At 37.7% G+C, this 14,170-nt stretch overlaps 1 protein-coding gene across 2 annotated transcripts in view; it reads right to left on the bottom strand.

Annotated features, from left to right (window-relative positions):
* Positions 1 to 14,170, bottom strand: part of helz (helicase with zinc finger) — a 59,536-nt gene that overhangs the window by 23,681 nt on the left and 21,685 nt on the right. For both annotated transcript variants that reach the window (XM_044113804.1, XM_044113806.1), the window contains exons 16-18: positions 9,860 to 10,039; positions 7,350 to 7,451; positions 5,343 to 5,521 (exon numbers count right to left, since the gene is read on the bottom strand). In XM_044113804.1, coding sequence (XP_043969739.1) covers positions 5,343 to 5,521; positions 7,350 to 7,451; positions 9,860 to 10,039 — 461 coding nt within the window. The remainder of the gene's footprint in view (positions 1 to 5,342; positions 5,522 to 7,349; positions 7,452 to 9,859; positions 10,040 to 14,170) is intronic.

Genomic DNA, 14,170 nt, shown 5'->3' with positions numbered 1-14,170 from the left:
ACTGTGGGTTTAAATTTCAAGCCTAACACCAAAAGACGCAACGCATTCTTTGCAATGTACTCCTAATTATAATTTTATTTATTTTTTTTAAAGGGGCCGTTTTGTTTATTTGAAAGTCAAACCTTGTGATTAAACCGCAGAAGGTTTTTTTTTATATCTAAGGAAAAAGTATTGAGAAATAATTTCCGCGGAAGTACGTCAATAACGTCTCGGCCGCCATTTTTCAACCAGCGATGAGAAGGCGATGATTCCATGGTCAAACTTTGAGGTCCAAACCATTTTTATCAACTGTGGCATACAGTGTCAACTGGATAGGGATATCCACAACAAACAAATATGCTGACAGACTCCAGAGAAACTGGCCGCCCAAGTTCACACCACACAGTGAGGCACACGCCACCAACTGGGCCAAAACTGAACCAGACAATTACCGGCTAGAGAGAGATTTGACAATAGAGAAGAAGCTTAATTAAGATGTCAATTAGTGCAAACACACACATTGGTATTTAAATCTTCACATTCTGTTTTCGTTGAGGGCTCTAAAATGGTTCTACACCCTCATTTAACTGGTCCTGCAAACCTAAGGCAGGGGTTTTATAGAGCGATGGGCTGAACCCAGATTTCAAAAGCTCAACTGGTGCTCGGCAGCATGAGTGGGGGCGATAAAACAGCATGGCAAATGAGTGCTGGAGCAGGGAGTGGAGGAGAATAAAAAAATGAAAGGCTGAATAACAGCCAGCGAACAGCCTCTAAAGCTGAACCGGTTTCACAGGGAGGTGCATGCAGGCATGAAATGTGACAGCTAAAAAAATAAAATAAAACTTCTGGGTTGTCAGAAACGTAAACAAGCACCACAAACATGTCTAGAATAAAATAAAATAAAAAAAAAGGGGCGATCTGATATAGAAAGGAGTTTTAGTCTTTAGCAGAACCCTGAAAACAAACGAATGCATGCAAACACGCTTCTGGGCATTTTCAGCTCAACTGTAAAATCTGACAAAACAGTGCCAGTCTGAAGAATCTGCTATCATAGACAAACTAGCAAACATCTGTGTTTTTGTGCACAAATTTATCGAGCAAAATTGCGGCGACATCTGCAGAGTCTGTCACACGTCTTATTAGTGTTACATGTGGGGACCATCATCTCCAAACAATTCCTTCCAGAGCTCACTGTGAGACCCAATGTTCTAAAACTTGTTTAACTTTACAATCAAACTCACAGTGAGGAAAAGCTATGCTGTAATTACAGAGTCCAACCGATTTGTGTTAACCGCCTGATGCAAAACGGATTGAACGGGAAGCACCAATCCACATCAACACAACGCAGTCCAATAAAAGCTTACAAATGACCTAGAGGAGACATTAGGGACGGGAATGTTCCCCCCCCCAGGCAAGGAATGGGAGATCAATCGGAAGACAGGAGGGAAAAACATGTTGGCCCTTATGATCAACATGTTGGAACACGGCGCTTGACGTTTCACCTTAGAAACGGCTGCCGGCATCAGGGGAATGGATCTCACTATTAAGAGGTCCAAATTACATTTTCTATGCGTTACAGAGATAATAATGAAGTTTGCATTTGGAGAAAACAATCGCATGACATTGGCCGAGGGGGGAGGATGTTCAAAAGCAGATGTGAATAAAATCAGAAAGAAGAGAAAGCTCTCTCAAATTAAATGGCTGCCGCTTCTAATCACACGCCCCCTTCATACACCTTCCAACTCTAACAGCACAGAGCAGGTTTGGAAAGTCTGGGCAGAGATCTGTGAATGAAGCCACACGAGGTCTTGTAAATCCACGCTTGTAAAACGTTTGTCAGATTGGTCATAAATTATTCTGTATGTGTAAAATTACAGACCCAGTTTGATGTATTGTGGTTTCCGCTGCACGGTCCGACAGCGTTTAGGGTCCGACTTAATATCAGATCAGGGAAATACTTTCTATTTTTTGACACAAGCCTAACTACTGACCGAGCTGCAAAATCCCAAAGTCTCACATCCCATAAATATATACATGAACTATAGATGTTCTGTACCAGGCTTGTTTACGACCTGAATCATTTATACTATTTATCTTGTACTACACGAGTTTGATAAATATGTTGATATAATCTGACAGGAGGAGTTTATATGTTATACCTGTTTCAGAAATAATAGCCTGATTATGAACTGTTTAAGCTGAACTGAAAGAATCCAGCAGGTTTCAGTCTAAAAGTAAGACTTGGATACCTGTATGAGGTCATTAAAATTCTAACTTTAAACCTACAAAAAAACAAATGGATTAAAATAACTTTTTCACTTATGCTTGAGGTATGCACACCAGGGTTTCTGCTGGTTTCACCAACTAAAATTTAAGGCTTTTGCAAGACCATTATGAATTAAATTTAATGGTCTTTCAACATGACATTAATTTAAAGAAAATTGAATATTTTTGTGAGTTTTTCTTCACAGAAAGCCATGGACTAGCCTCGGACCGGTCGGCAGCAGAAAATAAGCTAATGGCAAAGAAGAAATGTCGTCCAGGCAACCAGCGATAAATTTACACTTTAGATGATCAGATGCAAAAATGCTAGCGAGCTAACTAGCGAGGGTATATTAGCATCTAGTCCGCAGTAGCCTCAACCACCTGATGAATGAAGATGTCTGCACCTTTCTTGATATTTTGCCAGACAGAAACATAAAAAAAAAAAAAATACATAGATCTAGAATATATAGCTCTGCCTTACATTTCATAAAAATCTAAGGCCAACTTACATTTTTATAAATTTAAGACATCTTAAGGTCTTATTTTTAGTCTATTTTGTTAGCATAGATTACTGGTAGCAGGTTACAGCTAACTATTGAAATCTCTCATGTTAAGCTGTTCAGATATGGATTATGTCAGCAAGTTCTTTAAAGAATAAAAATGTTGGTGTTCAACCTGTCAGCTTGTCTTTTTTAAGCCTTTTTTTATCTTCTGTACATATATTTTGGAAGGGGTTTAATGAGGATTTTTTTTTTGTGATAATTGCAAACATTTCTGAAGTTGCACCACAAAAATCAGGGATTTTGATTGCAAAACAATTACAAAATCCTAGATCTGTTGGCTGATGAAACAATAGTTGGCGAGTATGTTCTGCCAGCTGATTGATGCATATTCCCCACATATCAATAATCATCATGAGGGCAGACAGAAACAAGAAATTCTCAGTCCTTGAAACAGAGGTTTCCGTATGGCTTTTCTTCTCTTCGTATGAGGTAATTAAACAAGGCGACTCAATTAGAATTAGGCGATATTCCCTGTGCTGCATCCATCATATCTGGTTAATGAAGCCTATAAATTGCTGATACCAGTTTATACACACATGAACTTTTTGTCTGATGCTCCGCTGGACACAGTCTGAAGATAGCTTGCAAATTACGCAACACGTTCAAAAGACTGCGCTACAGCCAGAACTTAAATAATTTAAAAGAAAATGCAGGGCGGTACTCCAAAAGGGGGGGAAAAAAGCTGCTACAAAGTGGAATATGAATATTTATATATTTTAAAAAATCATTAAATATTTGGCATGAAATCTTGGTCACTTCATTTCCAACAAGACAAATCCTGGTGAAACCATGAGGGACACGATTAAAGTTTCTGTGAAAATAATGAAATGAGAATTCTGGTAGCAACTTTAGGACATGTTTTTCTTTTGCTTTATTAAATGAAACATGGGGGTAATTGGGATTTAAAAACATGAATTAAACATTAACTGAACAAAGTTTAAGCTGTCTCTCGCCACAACCAGAGTGGTCGGCTTCCATCAGGAGGCCTATGACTCTAACATACGAGTGACTGTTAATTTGTTTAGAGTTAACACAACCACAAGAGAGATCCTTTCCAGTTAATATGAATAAAAAAAACGGCTGAAAAACAGCTCATAAACTGCAAAAGTACAAGCAGATTTAAATGAAATAGAATCATCCATTTGGACTTCCTGTAAAACAGCTACAGGTCGAGCGTGACAGTTGAATCGTTAAACAGACTAAACAAATTGTGGGCATTCTGCAAATTAAGAAAAGCCAAAAACAGAATGGTCTATTAAAGCTGCTGCTTGATTCCAGGAACACGATGCTGATTTTACTAAATGGTTTTGACTCATTTTGCATCTGCAGGAAAGAAACAACAACAAAACTGATTTTTTTGTGACTCACTTTAACATAATTAGCCAATTCAAACAGTGCAAATTGTTCTATGCATGTCTGACATCCTGCTTGAGAACTGGCATTTAGAAGAACAAGTGTAAATGTGAGTTTATGACTAAAATATACCAAATTTAGAGTGAAATAGTTCTTGAAACGTATTAACCCCCAATCAAATGCTTTATCAAAGATGGAAGAAAAGTTAAGAGCTGAGTTCCCATTAGAAGATCCGTTATTGCTACTTTGAAGACTCGCCGTCTCTCCATTGCCTTGTTTCCTGTCGATTTTCATCACCAAACGCCAGCAGAGCAGGAGAGATGCAACATGGGGTGGGAGGCCTAATGATGTGCAATGCATTAGAAACAAGCAGATGGCAAGAGACAAAGCCCCCTCCTCTGACACATTAGTGCCGGTTATTAGCTTGCACCGACAAATCGGTTTGTTTTCCACGACTTTGGCGCAACTTAAATGAATTCCACTCCAATCTCCCAATGCCGACTGTCGAAGTGACAAGAATAACCAATAATGCAGGTCTAATGCACATAGACGCTTTTTTGCTGATGTCGCCAATTAAGACCTTTTAAGACATTTTTCTGAATAAAAATTAAGACCTATGTCACGACAGAGATGTCCAAAAGAAATGAAGTGAACCAAAACTGTGAAGGTTCTGGGATCTCTGTGCTTCTCACATGGAATACGGGTCGCTAGCTAGCTGGGGAGCCATATGGTAGCTGCTAGCTGGCACGCAAGTGTGAGCAGCTTGTTACTGGTAGCATTAACTGGCTTGAGCCACAGAAAGTAGTGAGTGATTATGTTTGTGCACGGCTCAAACTTCTGCCTAATAAGAAAAGTCCCATGAGAAAAAAAACCTACCTAGACTATTGGACATTAAATAGTCCAGCCATGACAAAATTCAAGATCTACGATTAACGCATTTAAGGCCAACTTACATTTACTTTAATGAATTTAAGACACTTTAAGGCCTTTATTTTAGATTCACAAATTAAAGAATGCGTGAATAAAGGTGTGTTTGAAAATAGGCGCGGGTTTTTAACAAAATGTTTATCTACCAGCTTATAAATAGAAAAACAAGTGAAGGCTGATGGAATGTCACATAAACCTCCCCTGCCCCCCCAAAACATAACCAACTCCTTCAATTCAAGATTATTCTGGACTCACCAGGCTCCAAATCCAGCTGGCAGAGGTACTGGGAGGTGCTGAGGGTGACCACGACAACACGGTGCCTGAGGATGTCCTCCCTTGTGGGCATCTGGAAAGTGACCTGTGTGCTGGAGATGAGACAGTACTGCTGGACCACCGGGTGGACGGTCTTCACCCAGCGGTTCCTGAAATATACCCTGGAAGGACATAAGAAGGCGGAAAGATGAGAATAAGGAGATGCAAAGTTCGAAGCCGTGTTCTCTACAAGAGACTCCAAGAGAAAAAGTGCACATTTTATCCTGTATAAACTTTTATGTCAGTGTTGTGCAGAATTAAAAAACAAAAATGGTGCTTTTACACAATGACAAGACATGAACAAAACCCCTACATTTTTCATGGAAAATCTGGGCATGTCAAGACAACCAGGGCTTCTCTACCTCTGGAGTTGCAGAAACATTTTGAAGAAGGGTAAGAAATTGTGTTAAGAGTCGCCTTAAGGTGGTTCAAAGAAGAAATCTTGTGTTCACGTCCCCCTGGTCTGAAAATATCTGCCGTAAGGTGAAAACAACAAACGTACGCAACAATTTGTGTTAATGCTGATGTATTGGTCTGCCTGCAACATTCAGTAACTGTAATTCAGATAAAACGGATTGATGGAGTGCCACATTGATTCACTCCATCCAGGGGAGTCTGACAAAGAGGCCACAGAGGAAATAACTTTACTGGATGGTGACATCAAAATGGCAGACAACTTCCCAACAACTGATCTAAAATCTGTTCATTTTACACTTAATGTTTAAAGCTTACAGCAATAACGAAGTAAAGCTTGGAATGCATCATTTGCTCATTTCACTTTTTTATTTATTTTATTTTTTGGCTGAATGTTTTGGGTCCTGATGGAAGGACAACAAGCCTCAAGTATTGAACGGTCTCAGGTTTTCCATCCTAAAGAAAAACAATGCCAACATGTGAGCATCTTGCGTTCCTTTGATGGTTTACAGCAAACCCCAAATAGAGCTTCTTTTTATTATTAGTTCTATAGAACGTTGCTTTCAGCAGTAGCTTTTTTTTTTTTGTTTTTGTTTTTGGCGAATTTGCTGGAGAATTACAGAGCTGCTTCAAGTTGTTATGTTTGAATCCCACTTTGTACAACCTTGTTTGGACCCAACATTTTTCTTTCCAATAACAAAGTAAAGCTTGGAATGCATCATTTACTCATTTAATTTTTTTATTTATTTTACTTTTTGTTTTTTAACAAAGTCTACTAAGACTTGCCAAATGGTTTGACACTCATGCATACCTTGTGTTTTTTTATCTGTCCTTGATCAACTGTGGCTTTTTTTTCTTTTCTTTTTGAAGTTGGTACGTTTGAATCTTCCGTTAGAAAATAATTTTCAAAATGACAGATTTTTCTGTTTTAACTTGATACACCCTTTTATTAATATCTCAGAAATGCAGTGTAATGTTCTTGTTAATAGAAAATTCCTATCAAAGAATTGATAGGAATTTTCTATTTTATATATAAGAATTTTTGATAGGAATTGATAGGAATCCCATCAAGGAATAGGAATTCCATAATAGGATTCCTATTCCATGAATGAAAAACTATTCATTCGGGGCAGAATGAAAAAATTAGCTGGTAGCTCCACTTTCAGACAGACTTAGCAATGCTAGCTGTACTAGTCGCACAAAACAGCCAGTAGAAGTTAAAAAATATCATCTTGGGAAACTGCAGAAAGCACTTCTTTCACAAGAAGAAATATCTTTGGGTTCTGGAAAATGCTTTGCACAGTGATTGGACTCTCCCATCATCAATACTGGATCTTGGTGAAAAATTAACGCAACACTACGTAGAAATAAATCTGTATCTTCCTTAAACTAAAATAAGCTTTATATGCCTCAAATTAAACAACACATCTCTGAAATAAATGCAAAATCATAACTGATCTACTTCAGATTACATTAGTTGCTACAGTGCAGGCTGGAGAACAAAGTAGATGGTGATTGGAGATGCTGCTGCAGTACCTGAGAGGTCTGGCGTGGTCGTTTCCTGCTTCGACATATGGATGAAGATAGTCTTTAATGTAAAGGTCAGCTGCGCTGTTGGAATGAGTGCAGATCAGGACCCTGTAGATACAAAAGAGAAACAGTAGCAATAATAAACTACAGTGCAGGAGGATATAAGGTATAAAGTGCCATTTGCTTTAATACACTCAAAACTTATTTCTTCAGTTTTAGAAACTAAAAACTACAGAAAAAAATAAGACCGGAGAAGACAAGATTCTCATTTAAAGATGGAAAATAACAACATAAGCCAAGCAGTACAAGAGCATTCTTGAGATCTTCAAAGCCAGAATCGGTACAAAAGTAAAGACAACAAAGATCTGTGTCAGAAGTTTCTGACTGCATCCACCAATACAGGAAAAACAAACTGCACAGCAAAGGGGAAAGAAAATCACAGAGAATGCATATAAAAACACAGTCAAAGTTGATGAAATATTGACCATCAACACCCTGAACCCAAGACAATACACAAGCTTAAAAGATTTGAAGTAAAAAAAAAAAATTCCCAACGAGAATACATAAAAGGTAAATCTGATTTAATGAGAAAAATCCCCAACCAGTTTCTGCACATCTAACGAAACGGGACTTTACAAGAGGAATGGGACATTATCATGTCCTTTACAGCTAAGTTATTTTCTGTTGGTCATCATATTAAGTTAGACAGAATTATTTATCGCAGTGATGACGCGTTCTACATGTTTAGATACCTCATGAAGTAAGAGAGCTGCAATAGAAATAAAAAAAAAAAAGCTAGCTAGCTACCAAGCTAGCAAGGCATGTTAGCAGTTAGTTAGCGATTACCTTCAACATTCTGAGTCACAGAAAGCAACAATATCTGAATGCGACTCAACTGTTGGCCAACAAAGATGTCCTGGGATTAAAAAAAAATTACATATAATGTACAGAATTAAATAGCCATGACACGACAAAATTTAAGACCTGTGATGAACGTATTTAAGACCAACTTAAGTTCTCCATACACGAGTAATGACTATTATATTACTGTACTTTTTAAGTCCATTTTTCTTTTATACACCCTGTTCTCTTATTAAAAAAAAAAAAAAAAAAACGTAAGCCTCTGTTATGGGGGCAACTGTTTGACATATTGCATTCATTTTTCATAAAGACTAGCCAACCATTTACCTGATGGCGCTACATCGGCTTCTTTCCAGCTCAAGAAACTCTAGAATGTCCTGCGGGCAGAGTCACACCGAGAGCCAGCTCCGTAATGAAGAAAAATGCCAGTGAAGAAGCTACATTGTCGTGCATCACTGTGGGGCCTGCAGACGTGGCGTAACTTCACTGACTGGCTCACGCTGCACATCGACTTCCATTCAAGGCCAGGGAGCGAACCGTAATAAAAGCCAACCATGTGCATCGAGGACAAATGACACGTATTCGGCCAAATGACCAGTGTGCTCGTCTTTAAAGTGACAGAACACGCAACAATGGAAAACAAAGCTAATCACTCAGCACAAACAGGACCTTCGAGACACATATACATACAGCTGAGTGAACAACGCCACATCTCATTTCTTAATTGACCTCACTTAAAATTTGACACATTCATGTGCCAGGTCCCTGATGCTCCAACTGTTGGAAAGCCCAGTTATACAGAACAACTATTGAAACACCTTCTAGTAATATTATAAAGTCTCTGGTATTTTAGCTACCCAGTCAATACTTCGTACAACCATATTTCCTTGCAATACCAGCAGCGTTATCCATTTAGACACTGAGGTTTTGATCTATTCTTTATAAAACACCCCAAGCTCAGTGAGACTGAATAGAATGTCTCTGAATATAAACCTTTCAAGCTGCCATAGATCCTTAATTGGATTTAAGGCTTTCCCATGCAACGGGTCTCCCAATACAACATTTACACTTCTGATATCGATATTGCAGCTTTGAGCATTGGCCGATATCAATGGACCCGATTCGATTTCAATGAGAGTTGATTTTGACACTTCAGATGAAGTATGAGTGAGCCTTAACACTAAACCAATTCTATTGTAGTTCTGGCTGAAGGTTTTGGCTCCTGATGGAAGGCAAGTCTAGAACCAGTCTCAAGTATTGAATAGTCTCAGGTTTTCTACTGTAAACAGCTCCATCCTAAAGAAAAACAATGTCAACAGGTGAGCATCTTGCGTTCCTTCGATGGTTTCCAGCAAACCCCAAATAGAACTTCTTTTTATTATAAGTACTATAGTGCGTTGCTTTCAGCAGCAGCTTTTTTTTCCTGCCACTTTTGCAGGAAAAGCCAGAATTGTGGGGTGCACAGATTCTCCCATCTTGTTCGGCAACATCTTGATGCTCTTTCCACAGACTGAACAGCGTCTCAGTGGGATTTGCTAATTAATAATGCATGAAAATCTAGATTTTCCTGTGAAATATCAACACTGGTCAAAAGTTTCACATACAAGTGAAGGGATTCCAAAGCAAGCCAAAAAGAAAAGGGGCGAGATCTGTACCTGCTGTTGTCCTGGCGAAGAATGTGTTTGACGGCCTGTGCCAGGGTGAAGGTCTTGCCGGTACCATAGGGCCCAATGATGAGGATTGGGGGAAGAGAGACGGAGATGGGTGTGGTGATCGCCAGGACTGCCTCTTTCTGCTTGGCGTTCAGACGGGGGTCCAGCTGTTCGTCCCACTGCCTGAAATAAGAGACAAACAGAAACTCCTTTTAACGTTTTGTCTCAAACTAATTGTACTCCAATATTCAAGCAAATTGCAACGAAGAGCGACTTTAAACTCTCGAGGCAGACCTTATTCACCTTTTGACCAAAGGAAAACATATTATTGTTCTGTTTCTGCATTATGCACCAACAGACATTTCATTTAAGTTGAAAATGGAGCAGCATTCGATCCACTGATCAGCTTATACCAGAATAAAGCCAGTTTCAGATTTATGTGTCAGTAGTCAAACATCCTGCACTAATTAGCTGCTAATAAATCTGCAATCATTATTATCTTCACATCAAACAAAAGGGAGGCGGTCGAAAAAGACTGAAGAGAAGCACCACACATTAACAGATAAATAGAGGTGTGTGTGTGTGTGTGTGTCCGAAACAGGCTGCGCGTGCGACAGCAGACAAACTTGTAAGTGATGGGAGTCGCTGTGGATGTAGAGTGTGTGTGTCTGTCTCTACACATTAGTGTCCTCATTATGAAGGCTGCATCCTCTGAAGCTGTGAATCCACCAACATCAATTGATTGAACTCCAACTGAGACATAAATGAGGGTTTCTGTGTGTGTGTGTGTCTGTGTTTATATAACATCAAGGTATAATGTTTGGAGTGGAAAAAGGCCTAACCTTCATTAACATAAACAACTTACTTATTATGTGTTAGATCAATTCTCTTCGGAAATAAAAATGACTCATTTTACAATAAAATTGTAACAAGGTTAGATCATAATTAAAATGGCGTGGTGCGCATGGCGCAGGGGTTAAGCACAACCCACATAAGGGAGGCCTTAGTCCTCAACGCGGCTGTCACAGGTTCGATTTCTGGCCTGATGACCTTTGCCGCATGTCTATCCCCCTTCTCTCATAACCAAATTTCCTGTCAATTGACTATCAAATAAAGGCCTTTTAAAAAAAAAAAAAAAAAAAAAAACTTAAAAAAAAAAAAAATGGCATGACAAAAATGTATACCCCGTCTTCAAAATCAACCAGAACCTTCTTGCAGCTCCTGAATTCCTTTATACATGTTTTGATTTGGTGATAAGATCCAAGTCTTCCAGGTTAGAAGCTCCTCTTGGCATCACACTAACAATTAGCTTCCTCCAAAAGCTTTACATCGGATTCCCAATCAGATCTAAAGTTGAGCCCTTCTGTATTGTTTCAATGCATTATTAATTCCAGTAACAGCAGAAGATTGTTGCCAAAATTAAAACCTCTTAGGCACAAGTGATATTTGTGACTGCGTGGCTGTAGTCACAGGTTTCATAAAGACTACAGCCAAGGGGATGAATGAACATCACAACTGTAGGGTGATGCATAAGCCTCTCACACTATGGATTAGAAGTGCTTTGATTCCATCTAGTGGTCAAAGTGTGAACTACATGTGGATTATGAAAATGGATTGTCTGATAAACTCTACAAATAATCTTAACTTTGTGATAGATTGTGCAATTATATATAGAGATCTACTAAACTCTTCTATAACTGATGCATTGTAATAGACTAGATGTGGCCAAAATTCTAAAGGTTTTTTCTAACTCGGGTTTGATGCATTTTAGCGACAATAGGCAACAAAGGAATGCAATTGGGTAATACTAGTATTAATAAGCAATAAGCAAAATGTAGGTATAATTGTAGAAATGTTAAGTTCTGTGAATGTATTTCCGTGATGCACATTTGAATCAAAGGATTACATTAAACTACAGGAAAAATAAGGACAACACAATAGTCTGTATTAGGAGGGTCAAATCATTGGCATGCGTCAAGAACAACCAGGTTATTCTATCAGTGGGGATTTTTTTCACTTTCCCGTTGGTATCGAAATTTTCCAAGATGACAAGGCCAAATTTTATCACAGGGTTGAAATTAATTTTGTGATATTGCAATTGAAGGGTCATTTTATACTTATAATTTCAGTTGGCTTTTTGTTTGTTTGTTTTAATTTTGGATATTTATAATATCTTCCAGTTTCTATGTAATTTGTTAATTTAGAAGCATACATTTATTGATATTTGAGAGAACGTACTTGCATTACTTAAAAACGGTCTCAAATTGACAACACTATGGTTTTTATCGCAATAATTTCTGGGAGAATTTATCATCCAGAAAAGTATGCAATTGTGACGGGTGGTGAATTATTTTATTTTTTTTTGGCCAGACAGCGTGTATATATTAATTCACTGTTTCAAGTATTCATACGTCTAAAGACTTTATATACCTAACTGGCAGTAACTACAAATAAAATCCATACTGTAAAGTGTGACAGATGAAAAAAAGGAATGAGAGACGGAGAGATGGTGGTTGAACAAACTGAAGATGAAATGGACGGATGGACAGAAGAAAAAGTTGCTTAAAGAGATTCATTAAAGACCTGATGTGGCAGAGAAAGAGGAAAAAAACAAACTTGTTTTTAGTGAGGTGAATAATTCATAAATAAAAACCCATCAGGCTTTAAAAAAAATAAAAATAAAAAATAAAACTGCAGCTGACAAAACCAAGTCTGTAGTGTAAAATCTTTATCTACATTTAGTGAAATATTCTCAGATCTACGGTGGAATCAACTTGAAATGAAAAACCTCTGCAGTGGATAGTGCTAAACATCTTCCAAGTTATAAAGACTTAAAAAAACAAAAAAAAAACATGATTAATAGACAAAACATTCATTTTAAGCATTCTTACTTTAACTTCTTCCTTATTATTGTGATTGAAGAAATAATCTATGACGAACTGTGCTAAAGTCCAAATTATCTAAAGATTCTTGGATATAGCATTATAAAAAATGAGATTTTTAAAGTGTAATTTAGAGCAGCTTCACAAGTTATTATTAAACAATAATTATGTAATAATTGCTTTTTTGTCTTTTTAAAGGACTAGCATCCCAGATGCGTACAATTAAACAAACTGCTCATATTCAACCGAAGTTCCTTCAAATCACGTTCACTCTTCCTTGCTTTAATCAGAATTTCATTTCTAACGCTGACATAAATCCTATTCTAGAGTCCTGAGAAGAAAGGCTGCTGCCAAGAAAAACTCTCAGGGATTATATTTGACTTTGTCTCTTGTCAATAAAGATTACCGCGTCTTTTCCCCTCACCTGTCCGACATCAGAGGAAGAAAAACCGTAGAAGGGAGCAGAAAGCTTTTCCGTACGGCCAGCGAGTCAGCAAGCTGACGGATATGCTCTTATCTCTCAAATTGAGGTGACGTCCCCTCAGTGGAAGTATTTGTCAAAACTTAAATGATGTGGCGGTATTACCAGAGTTTCTTTATAATAAGCTCTTTTTATGATTGGGTTCATTTACTGAGACAAAAATAGACATTTTCTGAGTGCAAATCGTTCTTTCCTGCCATTTATAAATGGCAGATGTCGCGTTTTCAATACAACCGGAATCCTCCAGGCAGCTGAACTTAAAATATTTCCCAGCTTCATCGCTGAACAAATCAGCTATGCATGTTGACTTATAGATTCAATATTCTATTAGCATCAGCTAGAATGCTTTAACATAGAGCACGAAAGCTGCAGTAGTGAAAATTAAGTTTTTTATACAACAAAAATAAAAACTTGACAGATTTTCATATTTTTTGATACAAAGGAATACTTAATAAGCTTAATTTATAAACTGCAGAGGACCAACTGAATGTACAGCAAACTGACAAAGGGAGGTAACACACAGGGCAATAGGAATGTCTGGTTATTGCACTTTGAACAACAAATGCTGATTTTATTAAAACAACAACAAAAAAACATTCTACCTTGTCATTAGGTTGGAAACTACGTGCTTCTTAAAAAAACCCCCCCCAAAAAACAAAATTTTCTACAAATGACATCAGATAGAAGAAAATGTATCCTTTTTTTCCCCAAGTTTCATGTTTTTCTTGATTTAAAGTTTAGAAATAAAGAAATAAAACTACGGTCTTTAAAAACTAACAGGCGTCCTATAGCAGATACTTCACAGATCTTTTTTTTTTTTTTTTCCCCAAGGGGTCATGTAACATTAGTGGCTCTAAATAATTGTTTTGCTAAGATTTTTCTTAGGCTTATAAAGGTTCCAGACTCCTGGAAAAAAAAAGAAGCAATCGTTTTGGAAAGGGTGTTAATTAA

Source organism: Gambusia affinis, linkage group LG04 (genome assembly GCF_019740435.1).
Source record: "Gambusia affinis linkage group LG04, SWU_Gaff_1.0, whole genome shotgun sequence".
In the NCBI taxonomy this organism is placed as follows: Eukaryota; Metazoa; Chordata; class Actinopteri; order Cyprinodontiformes; family Poeciliidae; genus Gambusia; species Gambusia affinis.
This window is presented reverse-complemented; position numbering and strand designations above follow the sequence as displayed.